General features: G+C 40.2%; 1 protein-coding gene across 6 annotated transcripts in view; it reads left to right on the top strand.

The window, feature by feature from the left end:
- arhgap29a (Rho GTPase activating protein 29a) overlaps positions 1–18,222 on the top strand; it is a 58,690-nt gene that overhangs the window by 27,573 nt on the left and 12,895 nt on the right. For 4 of the 6 annotated variants that reach the window (XM_034304521.2, XM_034304520.2, XM_053235239.1 and 1 more), the window contains 11 exons: positions 425–568; positions 7,006–7,102; positions 7,351–7,423; positions 8,803–8,863; positions 9,313–9,459; positions 11,490–11,554; positions 13,276–13,386; positions 13,479–13,559; positions 16,740–16,907; positions 17,159–17,296; positions 17,904–18,094. In XM_034304521.2, coding sequence (XP_034160412.2) covers positions 425–568; positions 7,006–7,102; positions 7,351–7,423; positions 8,803–8,863; positions 9,313–9,459; positions 11,490–11,554; positions 13,276–13,386; positions 13,479–13,559; positions 16,740–16,907; positions 17,159–17,296; positions 17,904–18,094 — 1,276 coding nt within the window. Of the gene's footprint in view, positions 1–424; positions 569–1,239; positions 1,559–4,844; positions 5,176–7,005; positions 7,103–7,350; positions 7,424–8,802; positions 8,864–9,312; positions 9,460–11,489; positions 11,555–13,275; positions 13,387–13,478; positions 13,560–16,739; positions 16,908–17,158; positions 17,297–17,903; positions 18,095–18,222 lie in introns of those variants that run through there. The other 2 variants (XM_053235241.1, XM_034304523.2) reach the window with 2 other exon arrangements.

Raw genomic sequence — 18,222 nt, 5'->3', positions numbered from 1 at the left:
TCATACAGCTTTCTTTTCAACAGCTCTAAACAGGGTAAGAATGTAAAACGCTGAAAATATAAATAAATAAACAAATAAGTAATATCATTAATTACAATTAAACTTCCTTGCAATGTAATTACTTACACTCACACTCACTTAACTCGCATTGCAAACAATATATTCACAGTGTTACAATTACACACACTGTGTGTGTGTGTCTGTTTGCAAGTATACGAGTAGCATATGAGTGTGTACAAGTGTGCAAGTACTGAATGATTGCATGTGTGTGTGTGTGTGTGTGTATTTCCTTTACATTACCCGAATGAGATAAAACCTGAACTTGTCATTCTCTGTGTGACTCACACTGCACTTAGTGAGGTGTTGTTTTACTCACCGTGTGTGTGTGTGTGTGTGTGTGTGTGTGTGCGTGTGTGTGTTCCAGAGCACCAGGACTGTCTGCACCAGGTGGTTCATGAGCGTCTGGGGGAGCTGCTGCGTGTGTTGAAGTGTGTGATTGCTAAACACCCCACACTCAACTCAGTAGACATCCTCACTGCAGCGGGCACGCTCATCGCCAAGGTCAAAGGTCAGTCACCTCCGATCCCACCTACTCTCCTCTCTTATGCTCTGTAAAGTGTGTCTGTGTGTGTCTCAGCAGGTAGCTGTGTTCTTTCTCTCTCTGCTGTTTTGACAGTTGGGCTGTAAAACTCTACATAATGGAATATTACACACACACACACACACCAGCCATTTAGCCATTCCCATTCAACTTTTTGTACAAGATACAAGAGAGAGAGAGAGAGAGAGAGAGAGAGAGAGAGAGAGTGTGTGTGTGTGTGTCTGTCCTGTTCCATATATATGTGTACATTTCCAGGTCAGACCACCAGAGGGCCAGAGTGACCATATGATGTGACCCCACACACACACACACACACACACACACACACACACACACACACACACACTGATCTGTAGAGGAATCGATCTATAGGTGAAGTGCTAATCTACAGAAGGATGTGCCAGTCTGTTCCTTAATGAAACACACAGACACACACAACATATATGTCTGTCTGTGTGTGTGTGTGTGTGTGTGTGTGTATATATATATATATATATATATAATTTATTTGCCTAAAAGTATACCTAAAATAGATTTTAAAAAATAAACAAGGACACAGAAGATATTTTAAGATTTAGAAGGTTTTTTTTTTTTTTTTACAAAATTTGTAAATTTACTATATATTTTATAACATTGTGTGTGTGTGTGTGTGTGTGTATACAATTTATGTATTTAGCCGAGCAGCAGTGTGCACTGGTGCTGTTAATTATTTCTGAAAATGACTATGTTTAGCATCAATATTAAAACTTACTCTATTTTAGTATGCGATATCCATGCTTGTCTTTTACTTGTTCTTTCTTTGGAGAAAATGAGAAAAATCCCCTGAAACTGTATGAGTATCAGTGCTTTAGAACCCGGGGGTCAGTAATCGTGATCCTCAGCACCTGAGCACACACTGGTGGAGACTAACCGTGCGCATCAGGACCGAGATCCTGCTGGACGCAACAGAAAAGTCACGTAAGCGAGAGGTTTTTATTTCAACCTCCATGCGTTCGAGCTACAAAGTGGGGAAAAAACATAGAGGTCTCCATGTTTGTCTTTTGTTAGCAACAAGCTAGCCAGCTAACTGTGATGAGTGTGTTACAGATTTAACAGGTGAATATGTCTGCATGCTGATCAATCTAAAGCTAATATTTGTGTAGACAGTAGAACTTTAAAGGTAGGAAGTGCTGCTGTGTTTACTCTTCATGCTGTGAGCGGCCGTGTTGATCTGGAGGAGACCAAGTAGGAATTCTGAATTGAGGAACATTTTCTTCCTGGTTGGAGGTTGGAAATGGAAATGGTCAGGGTCCCAGTGGTTTAACATTTAAGTGCCTTGTATACCTTTTTTTTTTTCTGGTATATTTTGTAAAGAGATAAACTCCCTTTTGTTCTAAACATATTTTCATTAGGAAGTTTTTCTTGTATTGAATTATTTATTGTAAATAAATTATTTATTTTATAGTATATTTATTAATCTGTAAATCTTTCTTTTTACTACTTCTGCTATCTAGCTATCTATCTATCTGTCAGTCTGTCTGTCTATAAAAGAACCAACTAAATTCATTAGAAGATATCGCAGGCAAATAAAAATAATAATATCATAACGCTGTGATTATAAAAACAGTCCACCTCAGTTATAGACTCAAGTGATGTAGCTGAGGTTGAGTAACTTTCAGAGCCAACATTCACACACCATGGGCATAGTGGAAGGTTTTAATAATAAAATAATAATTTCCTAGTTAAAAAAAACCCTAGTAGTTTAAGCCACACCCACTCCGGGTTTAAATTGTGAGTACAGATAGAGACACTGATAATGTCATTGAGTTACACCCCTTGTTTGCAAACACCAGGCTTTGAAGAGTGTGAAATTAGTGTTTCACCATTCTACACCCTCAGTATTGCACATTTTTGTTTTTTCCTGTTCCAACGCACACAAAACAAATCTATTTTAATCTCAGTAAGGGTGTGGTCATCAACTAATGAGCCGACTCAGGAGTGTTCGAGTAGAAAACACATTAAAGTGTTCATACAGGCTATAACACACATGTGTAGCCTCAGTAAGTGTGTGTTAGTGAGCTCATGAGCTGAATCAGGAGTGTTAGAGTTTAATCAGTATCCTCACCGCAGCAGGGGGAGTATGATTCTACTCCAAAGTATTCGGAAAAGGATAAAAAAAACACCTAGCAGGAGGCTGAGCAGAAGGTCGGAGACACCACACGGCGTTCTGGACTGCACCCTGATGGGAAAAATGTGTATCCGTGTTGACATGTCCTGCCTTCAACCATCTCCACACGCAGCGTCACGTATTCTGTGGAAATAAAGCAAATCTCACGGGCCGTGATGGGAATTTCCCCCTCTCCTTCTCTCATTGGTTTTCCCCCTCTCCTCCCTCCCATTGCTGTTTTTGGTTTTATTCCAGAAGGCCAAGGCACTTTCATGCACTACGATGGAAGTGTTGGGTTTCAGAAGGAGGAAATCTGCACTTCCTGTCTTGGTGATGTGGGTTTTTCTCTGCAGAAGAGCTGACTCCATGGTTCTGCAGAGGATGCTTTTATTGATTCAGTGTTGCTCAAGATTCAGACTTTCAGTATCTCAGGTTTGCTTTCAGCAGTTCGGTGGAGTGAGTGGGTGGAGCGAGGTGTTTGCTGACGTCCAGGAAATGGCAGATGTTTCAAAATAAAAACAAAGCGCAGAAATTGTGATGTTTTAAATTTGCATTTAGTAGAGGAGATGGAGGAAAAGAGATGTTTTCCATTCAGAGAGGAATAACTTCATTCTCAGAAACTAAATCAAGCCAAACACCAAAAGACATTCTGAGTTTCTGAGAATTCTCCAAACCTAATTGTATACGTTCCTAGCAATCTTTGATTGCTACACAAATTAAAGGATCAGTGCTACAACATCAATTCTTGAAAGTTTAATGTTTCTAAGAATGGTTCAACTTCCAGATTCTTGCTACCTGTGTCAGTGTAATTTCAAGCAACCTGATGTCACTTCAAAACCAGAGTCAACATAACATTGCCAATACCAGCAATTGTTTAGATTTAGCCATTAGGTGTAAGATTTTCATTCCTTAAATGAAATCCTGCACTCAGATCAGTCAATAAAACTATTATTCATACTGTCATTATTCACATTGGCTGTGTGGCAGTTTGAGCAAGCTTTACATCTAATCACATTTCCTGTGCTTTCAACAGTCACACAAATGAAAAGAGAGGGAAGTAAAAACCAAAATAAAATGGGTGTTATATGTACAGGTTTAGTCACTGTGTAGTCACTGTTATTGTGTGAGGATTAAAACAAAATCTTGACCATAGTGCACCAGGCATAAACTCTAAGGTTTTTATTTATTTATATATTTATTGATTTATTGATTTATTGAATATATCCAGCACTGGAGGTTTCAAGAAAATAATGAAGAGTAGTTTATATTGAAGACTCTAGCAGGAGATTTTGTACAGAGTTTCAGCTGGTAAACCAATAAAGACAGAACTACAGTAATCAGTATAAGAGCTAACGTAAAACAGGCGAAGGTGGCTGATGTTACGAAAGTAAAAAAAAAAAAAAAAAAAAAAAGCAGACTCACGCCATTATTGTCATCAGAAAAAAACTGATATTTGGGATTGTCAGCTGTATAATATATAACATATAGAGCAGAACTTGGATCAGAACAGACAGAGATTTCAATGTAGTTGCGTGCTTTTTGACTATTTCTGTGTGCATAGGTTTGGATTTATTAACAATGTGTTAATTTGAACACACAAAGTTCAGTGAATTAAACTCCTGTTTGCTTCAAATGTAGCTCAAACATATCTTTTGATGTTTTTGGTTATTCATTAGCATTCACGCTACAAATGTAACGTGGCCACATGCTTCTGAGACGTGACCTCTGCAAGTAGTCCAAGTAGTGATCGGATCACAGCACACATTTGAGCCCCTTTTCAAGATGGATGTTAATGCCAAAGTGGGTGAACCCAAATACGTCCACTTGTCATGATTGGTATATTTTCTGAGGAACGTTTGCCATCCATCTTACCTCAAATTCACCAGGATCCATTCGTATCTGCTTTGACCATTAACTGGTGGAACTTGGGCCTGTTTTCCCAGAAAGCAGAAAAGAAGAAGAAAAGCAAAACAATGCCCATTTTTACATAATGATGTAATTTCCACACTCAAGCTATGAGTGGCTGAAGCAAGCAGCCATTGTGTTCTCGTGAGCTTCAGGATGTCCTGTCCGGGGGGAGGGAAGGGGGTGGTTGGGGTGGTTGTTGGAAAGAGGACGTGACCGTCAACCATAGCTTTGCAAATGAAGGTAGAGAACGCTTAACGGGCAACTTGGATATGCACAAACATCATCATCTAAATGATCTTATGAACAAGTCCATGTAAAACTGGAAGCTTATCAGAATTGAGTACCTGGTACCAGTCAGGCTGGACTGGGGTTCTTGGTCTTGTGGAGGAGATAAACTACCAACAAACTTGAGGAAACATCTACAGCTCTATCTAGGACTCCTATTTGGATCATAAAGAACCTTGTTTCCAACTAGCAGGCATTTTTTTGGGCTGGATCTGGATGGGAAGCGTCTCAGTGGGTAAGTCTCGGAAATTTGGAGCTGCTTTACATCTTGGAGGTTCGCACAGGAAATTCTCCTTGTAACTCTTTCTGTAAAGAGACACTCTTATTTGTAACTGGTTAATAATTTGGTAATAATGCTTTGCTAACATTTTGTGAACTCTTAACTACAATTAAATATTATGATCCCTCCAAAACCTAAATTTTGGCAGAAATTCAGAAACTTATAATAAGTATAATAAATAGTGAAAAGTTGTGTTTCGACAAGTTTATAGGTCATCCAGGAATTGGTTAGCATTGTATGAACAGTTGGTATGACATTATTAGAGGTTATAAAAATGCTTACCAATGCTTACAAAGCTTTTGAAAAATGATACGCCCACGAGCACGGGCTTCCTAGAAAGTGTTACCATGCTCACTAACTTTCACAAGATGGAGATTCCTGCCATCTTTTGAAATAAATCTGCGTGTACATAGTGTTATAAGCCCCTTCACATGATTGAGAATAGCAGCAGAGGTGTATTTGGCTGCAGAGCAGAGATTTGTATCTAAGTGTTGAAGCAAAACCCCAAGTCTTGGGTCTCTGAACGGGTCCTGGGTTATCCACTTAACCATAACCACTAGACTATCCCTGCTGATGTTAGAGGTGTGGAGATGAAAGTTCAGCTTGTATGGGAAGGAGCATGGGTTATAGCTTCACCTTTCGCCCATTTGGCTGTTTAAAATTTCCTAAAAGCCTCCGGGACAGAAGTGAGATCTCTGGAATGCCGATGGCGTCAGCGGGTTTGGCGGAGTCGCCCGATCTCCCTTCGTTTATTTTTTCTACATGGGGTTTGACAGGAAATTTATTGTGGGTGGTTGATTACAGCTCATTTGCACTGGTGTTTTCATCCCTTGCTGTCTCTGCTATTGGGGCGTTTAGATGCAACACAGGAAGCGGGTTACAACATAACACACATCGGATATGTACTTACGCTTCTAACTCTGCTGAGGAAAAGCATTTAAAGTTATGAGGTTTAGCTTTATAGTTAATGAACCTATACAAAACTGTAGAACAGTAATCGCTAGAGATTACTCAGCCACTAACCATAACACTGAGGTTTTTTTCACTCATTTGGCAGATGCTTTTATCTAAAGTGACGTACAAATGAGCCGAGGATTTAGGACGGTCTTGCTCAGGGGATTCGGACTCACAACCTTCTGCCCTTAGCATAGATTGTTATGAAATCGCATATTCATGGAAAGACCATGTTCAAAAAAACAATATGATTTGTTCACCTGTCTGAAAGTTTGTGTTAGGAAAAGAGGTTTTGCATTTTTTTTTCTTAAGTAAGAAGACACCTGAAAGCGCTTGCTCTTTTCTCTTTTCTCAGCAAAGTTTTACCACAGCAAAGTTTGAAATGCAGAACAATAAAATATAGACCACATTTAAAGGACGTGTCAGAGAAGTGATGCTTCCAGGGGTTTTAGGAAAGACATTGAGTTCCTAGCACAGGTACAGACTTCAGCCCAGTTGAAGTCATGTGATCTACTAATGATCCGCCACGCCCCCTATAATGGGATAATAAGAGACAAAACGATCAGTTTGTACTAAAATGAGGTGTGTGTGTGTGTAGTGCACATAGAATTACAGCAGCATTACCGAAAACTAAACCCACAGAAAGAACAATAACTCAGAGATTGGATCTTTTTGTTTCTTTTTTTTTGGTTATATATACAAGGATGTGCAAAGAGACTTTTGGGCAGTTTGTGAGTAAACCTAAATATTGTGATACATATCGTGTACCTTAGAAACGCCTTTGAGAATTATGATATTTTTGTTAAATTGTAACACCTCTACCTTTGACAGGTGTGAACTTCAAGGAAGTGAATGAGGACAACAAGCGCGAGCTGTTCGGAGAGATCTACTCGTCTGTAGACACGCTGGCCTTCACCTTCGGCAATGTGTGAGTGCGGTTTGCCCATTATTGTGGTGTGAGTCATGCGGGGTAGGAGGGAGACGTCCACCATGTGTGGAGATTTGACCCTGAGTCAGCAGTGGAAGTGCCTGTGTCTGTTCGCTCTGATTACTCTCAAAGTGCTGTTTTTTATCTGTGCCTGTGTGTGATAGTGCTGGTGACTCAGAAACCAGATGCCGCTGTTTGTTTGTGCGAGGTTCTGACTTCTTTCTTCCTGTTTCACCGCTGTCTCTCAGAGTGTCTGACTTCCTTATGGGCGATGTAGAGAATGGATCGTCTTTGCGGCTCGCCCAGACTCGAAGGAGCAGGGTAAGTCATCCACATGTCAATAGGATATCACAAGATATCACCTGGAGGAGGGGCACAGGGTGCAAAAGCTAGGAGCCGGCTCCGGTTATAAGTAGCGTCATCCTGTTTGGACGCCTCTCATGATATATGATCAAAGAAGAAGGCTAAGTTTGACCTGCAATAGGAGCTAGGGCAAGATTTCTACAGTCTGCACTAGTATACAGTAAGTCCAAAACAGTGTGTTGTATAAGGAGGAGGAGTGTATTAACAGAGACACTCTTATTTATTCATTTTGTAAAATATATTTCCAACAGAATTAGTGAGTAATCTTAAGAATCTCAGTTCTCCAAAGAAGCTTTCATGTAGTTCAGCTGTCTGAAGTTTCACCCTGTTATAAGGAGGTCACGGGTAGAGGTGTGGATCAGGACTGGCCTCCCAGTGAACCCAACAAAACAGTTGCATGAGCAGGCGATTTTTACTTTCCTTTGGATTTCCAGGACGAATAAAGGCCAAATTGATTAACACAGGAGCATAGCGGGTGCTCACGCCATGCTACACATTTACCGCATTCATTCTTTCATTCGCTCATCGTCAGTCATGAGTCATGGTGATTTAAGTGGTTTATGTTTTGAGAAACAAGGTTTGTTAGAAAAAATCACAGACGGGTACAAAGAAGAATAGTAACTGCTGGGCAGGAGTGTGTGGGATTGGTCGAACTTTCTGCAGGATTATTATTATACCAGTACTGTTTTCATGTTTATTTACCTGTTCTTGTATAAAATGCGCCAATACCATGTGATACTATGTGACGTAATCCTAGTGTACGTTGTCGTGCATGGTGTACTGCAGTCTAGACATTTGTCATGATTAATGCTCAAAGCAAAGCAGACTGCAAACCGTGCTCTGTGAAAATATCAAGAGCAGGAACTACAGCATCTTCCTACAATACAAGGGAAGCAGTGTGTTTAATCTTTAATAGAGAGCATGAGGCTGGCCAACCTGAACACACAAAGCAGCATCAGCGAGCATGGGCATGAAAAACAAGAACAAGGTGCCATTAATTGCACGCACAAAGCACAGAGCGGTGAAACTGTTGAACGTGAGAGCGAGAACTTCAGTTCAGCGAGCACTGAGCACTGTGACACGTCAGGTCTTCCCTCTGCTCACAAGTCATGATGACCAGGCACGCTGATACTTCTCTGTACACTCAGCCTCAATATATTCTTGAATAAGTAATAAGTATAGACAGGTTACATTTGATAACCGATGGAATAAAGGACACAGACTTGTGGATTGTGGAAACTGTGTAAGATCTGTTTGCGATTAGGAGCCAGTTCTCTGCTGCTGTTACTGATTTATTCCTTTTTATTTCTTTTCCTCCACCTCTGTGAACTCTTCAGTCTTCAGAGAACCTGTCGGTAGAGCTGGGTAGAGACGGTTCAGAGAAAAATGACCCTCCAGGTAAGAGATTTCTTGTCTGCATATAGAATTGTCAGATAGTTGCTAATAATTAACGTTCAAGGTGCTGAAAATGCCTTTTAGTCGAAGGTTTGGTCGACTATAGCCAGATTCCTAGATGCATTCCTGGATATATTTCGGATTATGGCTGAATTGAGCTTTAAATGATTTTTAAACGTGACTCCGCAGATCTCACACGTCTCCACTGACATGGAGTTTTTAAAGCAAGGATTTTGTTGGAGAATTTTACAAGATCTTATTAGCAGATTTGCGTGTTAACTCTTTGTCTCAGCTTCACGTTCGCACGTGTCTCTCCCTCCGCACAGCTTGACGTGGATCTGTGCTAGTCAGTAAAGGGTATTGTGTTAGCTGTTTACTATTACGAGGGGAAATTCTACTCAGTGATGTGAACAACGTCTCAAATGTCGAGTGTCGACGTCGTGTGTGTTCAGGTCCCGCCTCCCCCGTGCGGGTGTTGGAGCTGGACGACGTTCTGCAGCGCAGCGCGAGTGGTGTGGAGTCGGCCCTCCTCTACGCCAAAGCCTGGTCCAAATACACCAAGGAGCTGCTCAACTGGGTGGACAAACGCCTCAGTATGGGTGAGTAAGTGCCACCGAGCATGCTGGGAAGTCTTTGCTTACTTAATCTACAACTTCTACGTCAAACAGATATGGGGAATAGTGTGTCATCAGCATAGACAGGAACGCTAGCAGTGTGTTTGTGAATCATACACCAAGAACTAAATCTAAAACAAGGACTATAATGGAGCCTGGAACAGAACCCTGTGGGACACCATATTGTCTTATATAACACGTTGAAGAATTCCTATCAATTTCCCATCTTAAAGAAATAGATAACATTCTGTAAACAGATCTAAAACTGTAGAATGAACATACAGCACCATTGTTTCCTTTATCCATTTATTTCCATTTATTCTCTATTTATTTCTCAAAATATTTCTCACAAGCAGTCACTTCAAACAGCACTGGTTCTGTACGATGATGCTTCCGGAAACCTGCTGAATTACGCTGTGCTTGCTTGGGAAACAATGGCAACAATGTGTGGTGGAGATTGGATGATCATTTGAGATGCAGTTTCTTAGAGAGAGCTTGAACAACTGACAAAATTATGGCTGAATTGATTGTGTTTTTAAGGAGAGCCACTAGGATGGTTCGTAAATGAACACTTTCCCTTACATTATCAGTCATAAATCTTGTAAATTTGGTGAAATAGATATGTAGAATAGTGCATGCAGGCAGTTTGTTCATGAGTCACATGTCCAAGAGCTGGATCTAAAAGGAAAACAGTAAGGGCCATGAACGGAACCCTGTGAGATACCATTATTATGCCATTTTATTCTTTGAAGAAACTTCAATCATCTTAAACATATTTATAACCTTTAATAGACAGATCTAAACCAGACACGAACCTGACTGTGTTCTCGAAGCTGTTTAATAAAATATGATGGTTAAGTCGTGTCAAGTGCTCCAGGGATGTTTAACGAAACCAAATCACAAACATATCATTAATCTTCTGGTGCTTCTGAAAACCAGACTGAATTATATCATTATAGAAAGCCAAAATCCTCGACAGGAAAGATGTGATGGAGCTCAGACAATAATTAACAATAGCTAGTTTAAAAAAAAAAAAATTCTGAGACAAAATTCTGTTTTGTAAAAGTGCTAGAGATTACAGAGCATTAGACAGAATGGAGCTCAGAGATGAGCATTAAGATGTGGAGCTCGATGTAGCCTGTAGGATTAAACTCATCAGGATGCTCTTATGTTTTCCATCAGGTGAAGCAGGGTCCGAATGCAGCATGGTCCGAGCTCTCGATAAATACTGCAGCAGAATTGATAAACGTGTGGAAAGAACCTTGTGAGAACCTTGGTTCTGTAACTCCAGCATGTTTTCTCATGCAGATCCTCTCTTGCAGTATTTCTGCATAAGTCTGTGACAGGAACATGATTTTTTTAAAGACAGTTGGACTGAGAAAGTTTGTTTATTCTCCGCTTCATGTTTGCACCAGACGTCTCGTCTGTTCAGAGTGTGTGGTGCAAGTCCACGGGGGTGCGCCGTGAAGCTCCACTACGAAACAATGTTAACAGAACCGCCTTAAAATATTTATAGCCATAAACTAATCAGTAATGTTTAAACAGGAAAAGGGAACTGTCACTATGCATTATCATCTTAGTGCTGAATTATACCTCATTAATCATTGCTTGTGGTGTTTAATGAATTTTAATGAAAGTGTTTATGCTTCAGAGAAAAAACAAATCATCATAACTTCACTGAGTGTCTCTGTGTGTGTGTGTGTGTGTGTGTGTGTGTGTGTGTGTGTGTGTGCGTATTTGTCTTTTCCACACTAACAGCTGCTCTCTAGATGAATCTTTGGACTGTTGTGAGCGTGTGTATGTGCGTGTGTGTGTTTGTGTGTGTGTGTATTTGTCTTTTCCAGCTGCTCTCTAGATGAATCTCTGGATTTACACTGTGGCGTGTGTGTGTGTGTGTGTGTGTGTGTGTGTGTGTTGTGCAATATGACTGTCCTGCCCTGCTGTTTATTTTCCACTTTCAGTTTTTACAGCCGTTACATGCAGGATGTTTCGTAACTGAACTCTTTCCCTGACAGATGTGGAGTGCGCCAAAAGCCTCGCCAAGATGGCCGAATCAGCCAAGACGCTCGCCAGCCAGCAGGTCAGCTTCTGCCCCGAGCGTCTCGTCTGCACCCGGCACTCTCAGTCCCACTCGTCTAATAACATTATAACATTCACTCAGGAATCACAACCAGACTGAGAGAATCCTGCACCACAGCCTGCGTCTGAGAATTCAGCATGAGCGCGCGCGTGTGTGTGTGTGTGTGTGTGTGTGTGAAAGTGTTTCCGTTTTTCACGTTACATTTAAGTCTCTCGTCAATAATTTATTAATAATTTAGTAGTGCAGAGAACAAAATATACTTATATACAATATATCTTTCTCTTTCTTTCTTTCTTTCTTTCTTTCTATTTTACTCTACTTTTTCTTTCTTTTTACTTTCTTTTTCTTGCTTTCTTTCATTTTTGTTTTTCATCATCTTTCTTTCTTTCTTTCTTTCTTTCTTTCTTTCTTTCTTTCTATTTTACTTTCTCTCTTTCTTTCTTTCTTTCTTTCTTTCTTTCTTTCTTTCTATTTTACTCTACTTTTTCTTTCTTTTTACTTTCTTTTTCTTGCTTTCTTTCATTTTTGTTTTTCATCTTTCTTTCTTTCTTTCTTTCTTTCTATTTTACTTTCTCTCTTTCTTTCTTTTTTGTTTTTCATCATCTTTCTTTCTTTCTTTCTTTCTTTCTATTTTACTCTACTTTTTCTTTCTTTTTACTTTCTTTTTCTTGCTTTCTTTCATTTTTGTTTTTCATCTTTCTTTCTTTCTTTCTTTCTTTCTTTCTATTTTACTTTCTCTCTTTCTTTCTTTTTTGTTTTTCATCATCTTTCTTTCTTTCTTTCTTTCTTTCTATTTTACTCTACTTTTTCTTTCTTTTTACTTTCTTTTTCTTGCTTTCTTTCATTTTTGTTTTTCATCTTTCTTTCTTTCTTTCTTTCTTTCTTTCTTTCTATTTTACTTTCTCTCTTTCTTTCTTTCTTTCTTTCTTTCTTTCTATTTTACTCTACTTTTTCTTTCTTTTTACTTTCTTTTTCTTGCTTTCTTTCATTTTTGTTTTTCATCTTTCTTTCTTTCTTTCTTTCTTTCTTTCTATTTTACTTTCTCTCTTTCTTTCTTTTTTGTTTTTCATCATCTTTCTTTCTTTCTTTCTTTCTTTCTATTTTACTCTACTTTTTCTTTCTTTTTACTTTCTTTTTCTTGCTTTCTTTCATTTTTGTTTTTCATCTTTCTTTCTTTCTTTCTTTCTTTCTTTCTTTCTATTTTACTTTCTCTCTTTCTTTCTTTTTTGTTTTTCATCATCTTTCTTTCTTTCTTTCTTTCTTTCTATTTTACTTTCTCTCTTTCTTTCTTTTTTGTTTGTCACTCATCTTTCTTTCTTTCTTTCTTTCTTTCTTTCTATTTTACTCTACTTTTTCTTTCTTTTTACTTTCTTTTTATTGCTTTCTTTCATTTTTGTTTTTCATCTTTCTTTCTTTCTTTCTTTCTATTTTACTTTCTCTCTTTCTTTCTTTTTTGTTTGTCACTCATCTTTCTTTCTTTCTTTTTCTTTCTATTTTACTCTACTTTTTCTTTCTTTTTACTTTCTTTTTCTTGCTTTCTTTCATTTTTGTTTTTTATCATCTTTCTTTCTTTCTATTTTACTCTACTTCTACTCTACTCTACTCTCACTCTGCTTTCTTTCTTTTTTCCTTCTTGTCTTTCTTTTTTTTTCACTGAACAGAAAGCTGAAAGTGTGTGTGTGTGTGTGTGTGTGTGTGTGTGATATGTTTTGGTTGAACAGGAGCACATGCCGTTCCGTGATATTTACATGTCTGCCTTCAAGAACGATATCGACTACAGCCAGGTGCTGCTCCACACAGCCTCGGCTCTACAGGCTAATAAATTCATGCAGGTACAGTGTGTGTGTATATGTGTGTGTGTGTGTGTGTGTGTGTGTGTGTGTGTGTGTGTAGCTGCTCAGACTGTGTGTTTTTCTGGCTGTAGCCTCTTCTGGCGAGGAAGAACGAGCTGGATAAGCTGAGGAAGGAGATGAAGGAGCAGTGGCAGAGGGAGCAGAAGAAAATGGTGAGTGGAAATGTTTTTATATTCCGAGCTCTGCAGTGTGTGCGTGTGTGTGTGTGTGTGTGTGTGTGTGTGTGTGTTTGTTTTAAGGAAAATCCTCATGTCTAATTAGCGTGAGTTATGTAAATAATCACACAGCTGGTTCCTGCAGTGTTTTATGAGCATGACTTCAGGAATAAAGGGGGCGTGGCTGTGGAAGTGTTGCTGTTGGATGAAGAAGGTTTTTTGTTGTTAATAGTTTTGAGGTTTTATTGTGTTGTTGTGCTTTTAGAAGAGAATCTGCTCGGAATGTGGAACGTTACATCACCGAGTCCTGAGTAATGAGCGTTATTAGGCGTGAAGCGTGCGGGCGATAATCGTTCGGGTCGTAATCATTTGGTCCAGAGTTTAATCTCGTTCCAGGTTCATGACTCTGCTTTTCTGAGATCATTAATTCTAACACTAATCGTCTGTAACATTCTAGAACCACACCGAGGTGTTCCGTTGATGATGTCACAGTGGCATGTTATGGTTGCATACTAATTTATTACCGTCCCAGCCGAGTTCCAGTGATGACATCACAGTGACCCATGATTCAGTGTCGGCGAGTGCATTCAAACCATTGCGTTCTAGAACCACACCAAGAGTTCCGCTTCCCGCGTGGCAATGGTTGCTAGTGCATTCAGAGTATTCCATTCTAGAACCACACTGAGAGTTCCGTTGATAATGTAAATGTGCAAGTATTCCATTCTAGAACCACACTGAGAGTTCTGTTGATGATGTAAATGTGGCAGGTTCCTCATTGGAAGTATTCCATTCTAGAACCACACTGAGAGTTCCGTTGATGATGTAAATGTGCAGTGATAATGTAAATGTGCAAGCATTCCATTCTAGAACCACACTGAGAGTTCCGTTGATGATGTAAATGTGGCAGGTCCCTTATTAGAAGTATTCCATTCTAGAACCACACTGAGAGTTCCGTTGATGATGTAAATGTGGCAGGTTCCTCATTGGAAGTATTCCATTCTAGAACCACACTGAGAGTTCCGTTGATGATGTAACATGTAGACTAGTCCACTCAAGGTGTTACACTCTAGAACCACACTGAGAGTTCCGTTGATGATGTAAAAATGGTGCTTGAAGGTTCTAGCTTCTAGGTTCTAGAAGCAAAGGGCGAATTCTAGATTCCAAGTAATTGTAACATTAATTATATATCGATAGCATTCTAGAACCTCATTAAAGTGTTCCGTTGATGATGTCACAGTGACGTGTTATGGTTACGTGTGATGATGGCAAAATGGTGCTGGTTCCATTCTAACAGAACGTGAGGTTCTAGAATTCCACCTAAAGTTTTAAAGTCAAAGGTACGTAAAAGCATTGTTTAGCATGGTGTGTGTTTGTGTGTGTGTGTGTGTGTGTGTGTGGTTGTTTTGTTTATCGGCGGTTCCTCACACTACTTCCTGTTTCAGTTTCAGTGGTTTCTCTCTGGGTTCTGGGTTTGTGCAACAGCTCGTGCACTTCAGCTGGAATGTTTAGTTCTGTGATTAGTTTCCTGAAATGTTCAGAACATCTGGTTCCTACATGCTGAGTTCATGACGTCCTCTCATTCCAGCAGAAAATACGTTTTCCTCACTGCATTTTTATCTGCATCTCAAAGATCTTAAAGATCAGGACTGACTTTTTATTTCACTTTTCTGTCCATTTTCATTTTATTCCTTAACTACATTTCAACATCCTGTCCAATCCGTTCCAGCTGTTATGGATATTAATCACATCTGGACTGTTTGTTAGTCACTCTGGCCTTTAACACATAGAAGAAGCTGATCTTGAGAAACGAGCGTAGACGTTTTTAATCGGTGATGTGAGTTTGGATTTGATTTGACTCTGTATAAATAGAGCGATGTTAAAGGTACAAACTCCCAGGATTCATCACTTTTCACACAGACTGAAGCGTGATCTGACCTCTAATCAAAATCACTGGCTTTTTATTTTGTACCTTCAGTACATTCAGGTGTGAATGCTTTTATACTGTCACTGGATTATACGCTTTTGTCAAAACTTTCACTTTCAGTGAGTCAGGATTGAACACAATACCTCACACTCTAACTTTAACTCCCAGTGTGCTGTTTTTTTTCTTTTTTACGAATTATTTCACAAATTATAGATAGACAGATAGACAAACAGGGGGACTGAAAGATGGATGGACAGAAAGACTGAAGGACAGGCAGAAAGAAGGATGGACAAAGGGACACAGACAAAGCAGGACATATATCCAGATAGATGGAGATGCATAAAGACAGACAGGCAGTGGGGAAAAGACAGCCAGGGTGCCAGACAGAAAGATAGACAGTGAGACTGGGACAGAAAGAAACAGTCAGATACATATTCAGACAGAGAGACATACACACGTAGACAGACAGACAGACAGACAGACAGGCATGGACACAGTCAGACAGACAGACAGACTGACATGGACACAGACAGAGAGACAGACAGACAGACAGACTGACATGGACACAGACAGACAGACAGATACATAGTCAGACAGACAGACATGGACAGACAGACAGACAGATAGGCACAGATACAGACACACAGACAGAGAGACATACACAGACAGACAGACAGATACATAATCAGACAAAGAGGCATGGATGCAGAAAGACAGACATGGACACAGACAGAGAGACAGATACACAGTCAGACAGAGAGACATACACAGACAGACAGACATGGACACAGACAGAGAGACAGACAGAGAGACAGACAGACATGAACACAGACAGAGAGACAGACAGACAGACAGACTGACATGGACACAGTCAGACAGACAGATACATCATCAGACAGAGAGGCATGGACACAGACAGAGAGACAGAAATTCATAGATACAGACAGACAGACAGATACATAGTCAGACAGAGAGACATACACAGACAGACAGACATGGACACAGACAGAGAGACACAAACAGAAGGACACAAACAGACATATGTACAGACACAGGCATGGACACAGACAGACAGACAGTGTTATAGATACAGATATGTGTCCAAGAGTGTGTGTGTGTTGATATGTGTGTATTCATATGCATGTGTATGTGTTTATGTCTGGGAGCAAGTGTTTATTTTTGTGCATACCTATAACAGTATGTGTTTTGATGTGTGTGTGTGTGTGTGTGTGTGTGTGTGTGTGTGTGTGCAGCACGAGGCTGAAAGCGCTCTGAAGAAAGCTCGCTTGTTGAAGGATCAGAGACAGGAGGAGTACGAGCGAGCGCGCAGTTCCACCAGCCGAGCCGAGGAGGACCAGCTCGGAGCAGGGGGCAAGCAGCTGGAGAAGAGACGCAGACTGGAGGATGAAGCTCTGCAGAAAGTGTGTATACACACACACACACACACACACACACACACAGTTCCCTATCCTCCTGCTCTGTGGTCCTTCTGTTTCTAAACACAGAGAGTGTTTGCAGGCAGAGAGGAAGTTAAAATAGGAACCAGTCTGTGGTTTGGCTGCCTCGGTCTCCTGTTTGCATGCGTGTGTGTGTGTGTGTGTGTGTGTGTGTGTGTGTGTGTGTGTGTGTGTGTGTGATGTGTCTCACCGGCATGTGTGTGTGTGTGTTGCAGGCTGAAGAGGCCAGAGAGCACTACAGACACTGCATCACCGACGTGAGCGTCAAGAAGCTCGACCTGGCCAACGCCAAGAGTGACATCCTCGCCCAGATCCGCGCACTCATCTTTCAGTGTGACCTGACGCTTAAAGCGGTGAGTGTTATACACACACACACACACACACACTTGCGTATAGAGTAGGATGAATACAAATACAATGAGTAGGAGTGAAAATAGGAGAATAAAGGACTTGAAAGTGAAAAACTAAGACTTTTTTTTGGATAATCTGTCAGAAAGGAACTGTACAGAGTGATATATCTGAAATGGCTTAGGAATAGAACACTGTGTGTGGTGCTGTTATAGGAAAATAATCAAAAACAGGGTGGTGTGATGAAGCACAGTTACTGTTACCACCCTGAGTTTGATTATTTTCCTATAACAGCATGTACCAAAGTGATTTCCACAGTGATTTTTTACACAATTCACCAAAGAGAGAGCCCAAAGTACACGTCCGTGTGAATGCGCTGTTACTATAGAAACGGTAACATATTAGAACGAGAACATGTTATAGAAAATTAATCAACACCTTCTGACCAATCAGAATGGAGAATTCAGGGGCACTGTGATGTAAATATACTAAGCCAGTTACAGTATGGTTGATGTGGAGATGGAAATAATAATGAGGAAAAAGTGTGTGAAATTTTCAGTTCCAGTTTGATGGTGTGTTTTTATTTATTTTATTTTATTTTTTCTCGCCCAGGTGACGGTGAACTGGTTCCAGATGCAGCAGGCGCAGGCTGTCTCTCTGCCCGTTAATAACCAGACCCTGTGTGAGAGTGCGAAGCTGTACGAGCCCGGGCAGCGCTACACCGAGTTTGTGAAGAGTCTCACTCCGGACAGGAGCCGAGCCGAATCGTTCTCCTACGACGTAGCTGGCAGTCAGAGCGCAGGGTGAGACCACGTAATGACAGCTGAGCAACACACAAGACCAAACACTCGAAATTTTCTCATGCACCGTGCCAACGCATCAGAACAGCAGGTTAACTTCTTTTTTTCTATAATGTCACGGTTTGTGAGGA

The sequence above is a fragment of the Pangasianodon hypophthalmus genome, chromosome 1 (genome assembly GCF_027358585.1).
Source record: "Pangasianodon hypophthalmus isolate fPanHyp1 chromosome 1, fPanHyp1.pri, whole genome shotgun sequence".
NCBI classification, from domain to species: Eukaryota; Metazoa; Chordata; class Actinopteri; order Siluriformes; family Pangasiidae; genus Pangasianodon; species Pangasianodon hypophthalmus.
This window is presented reverse-complemented; position numbering and strand designations above follow the sequence as displayed.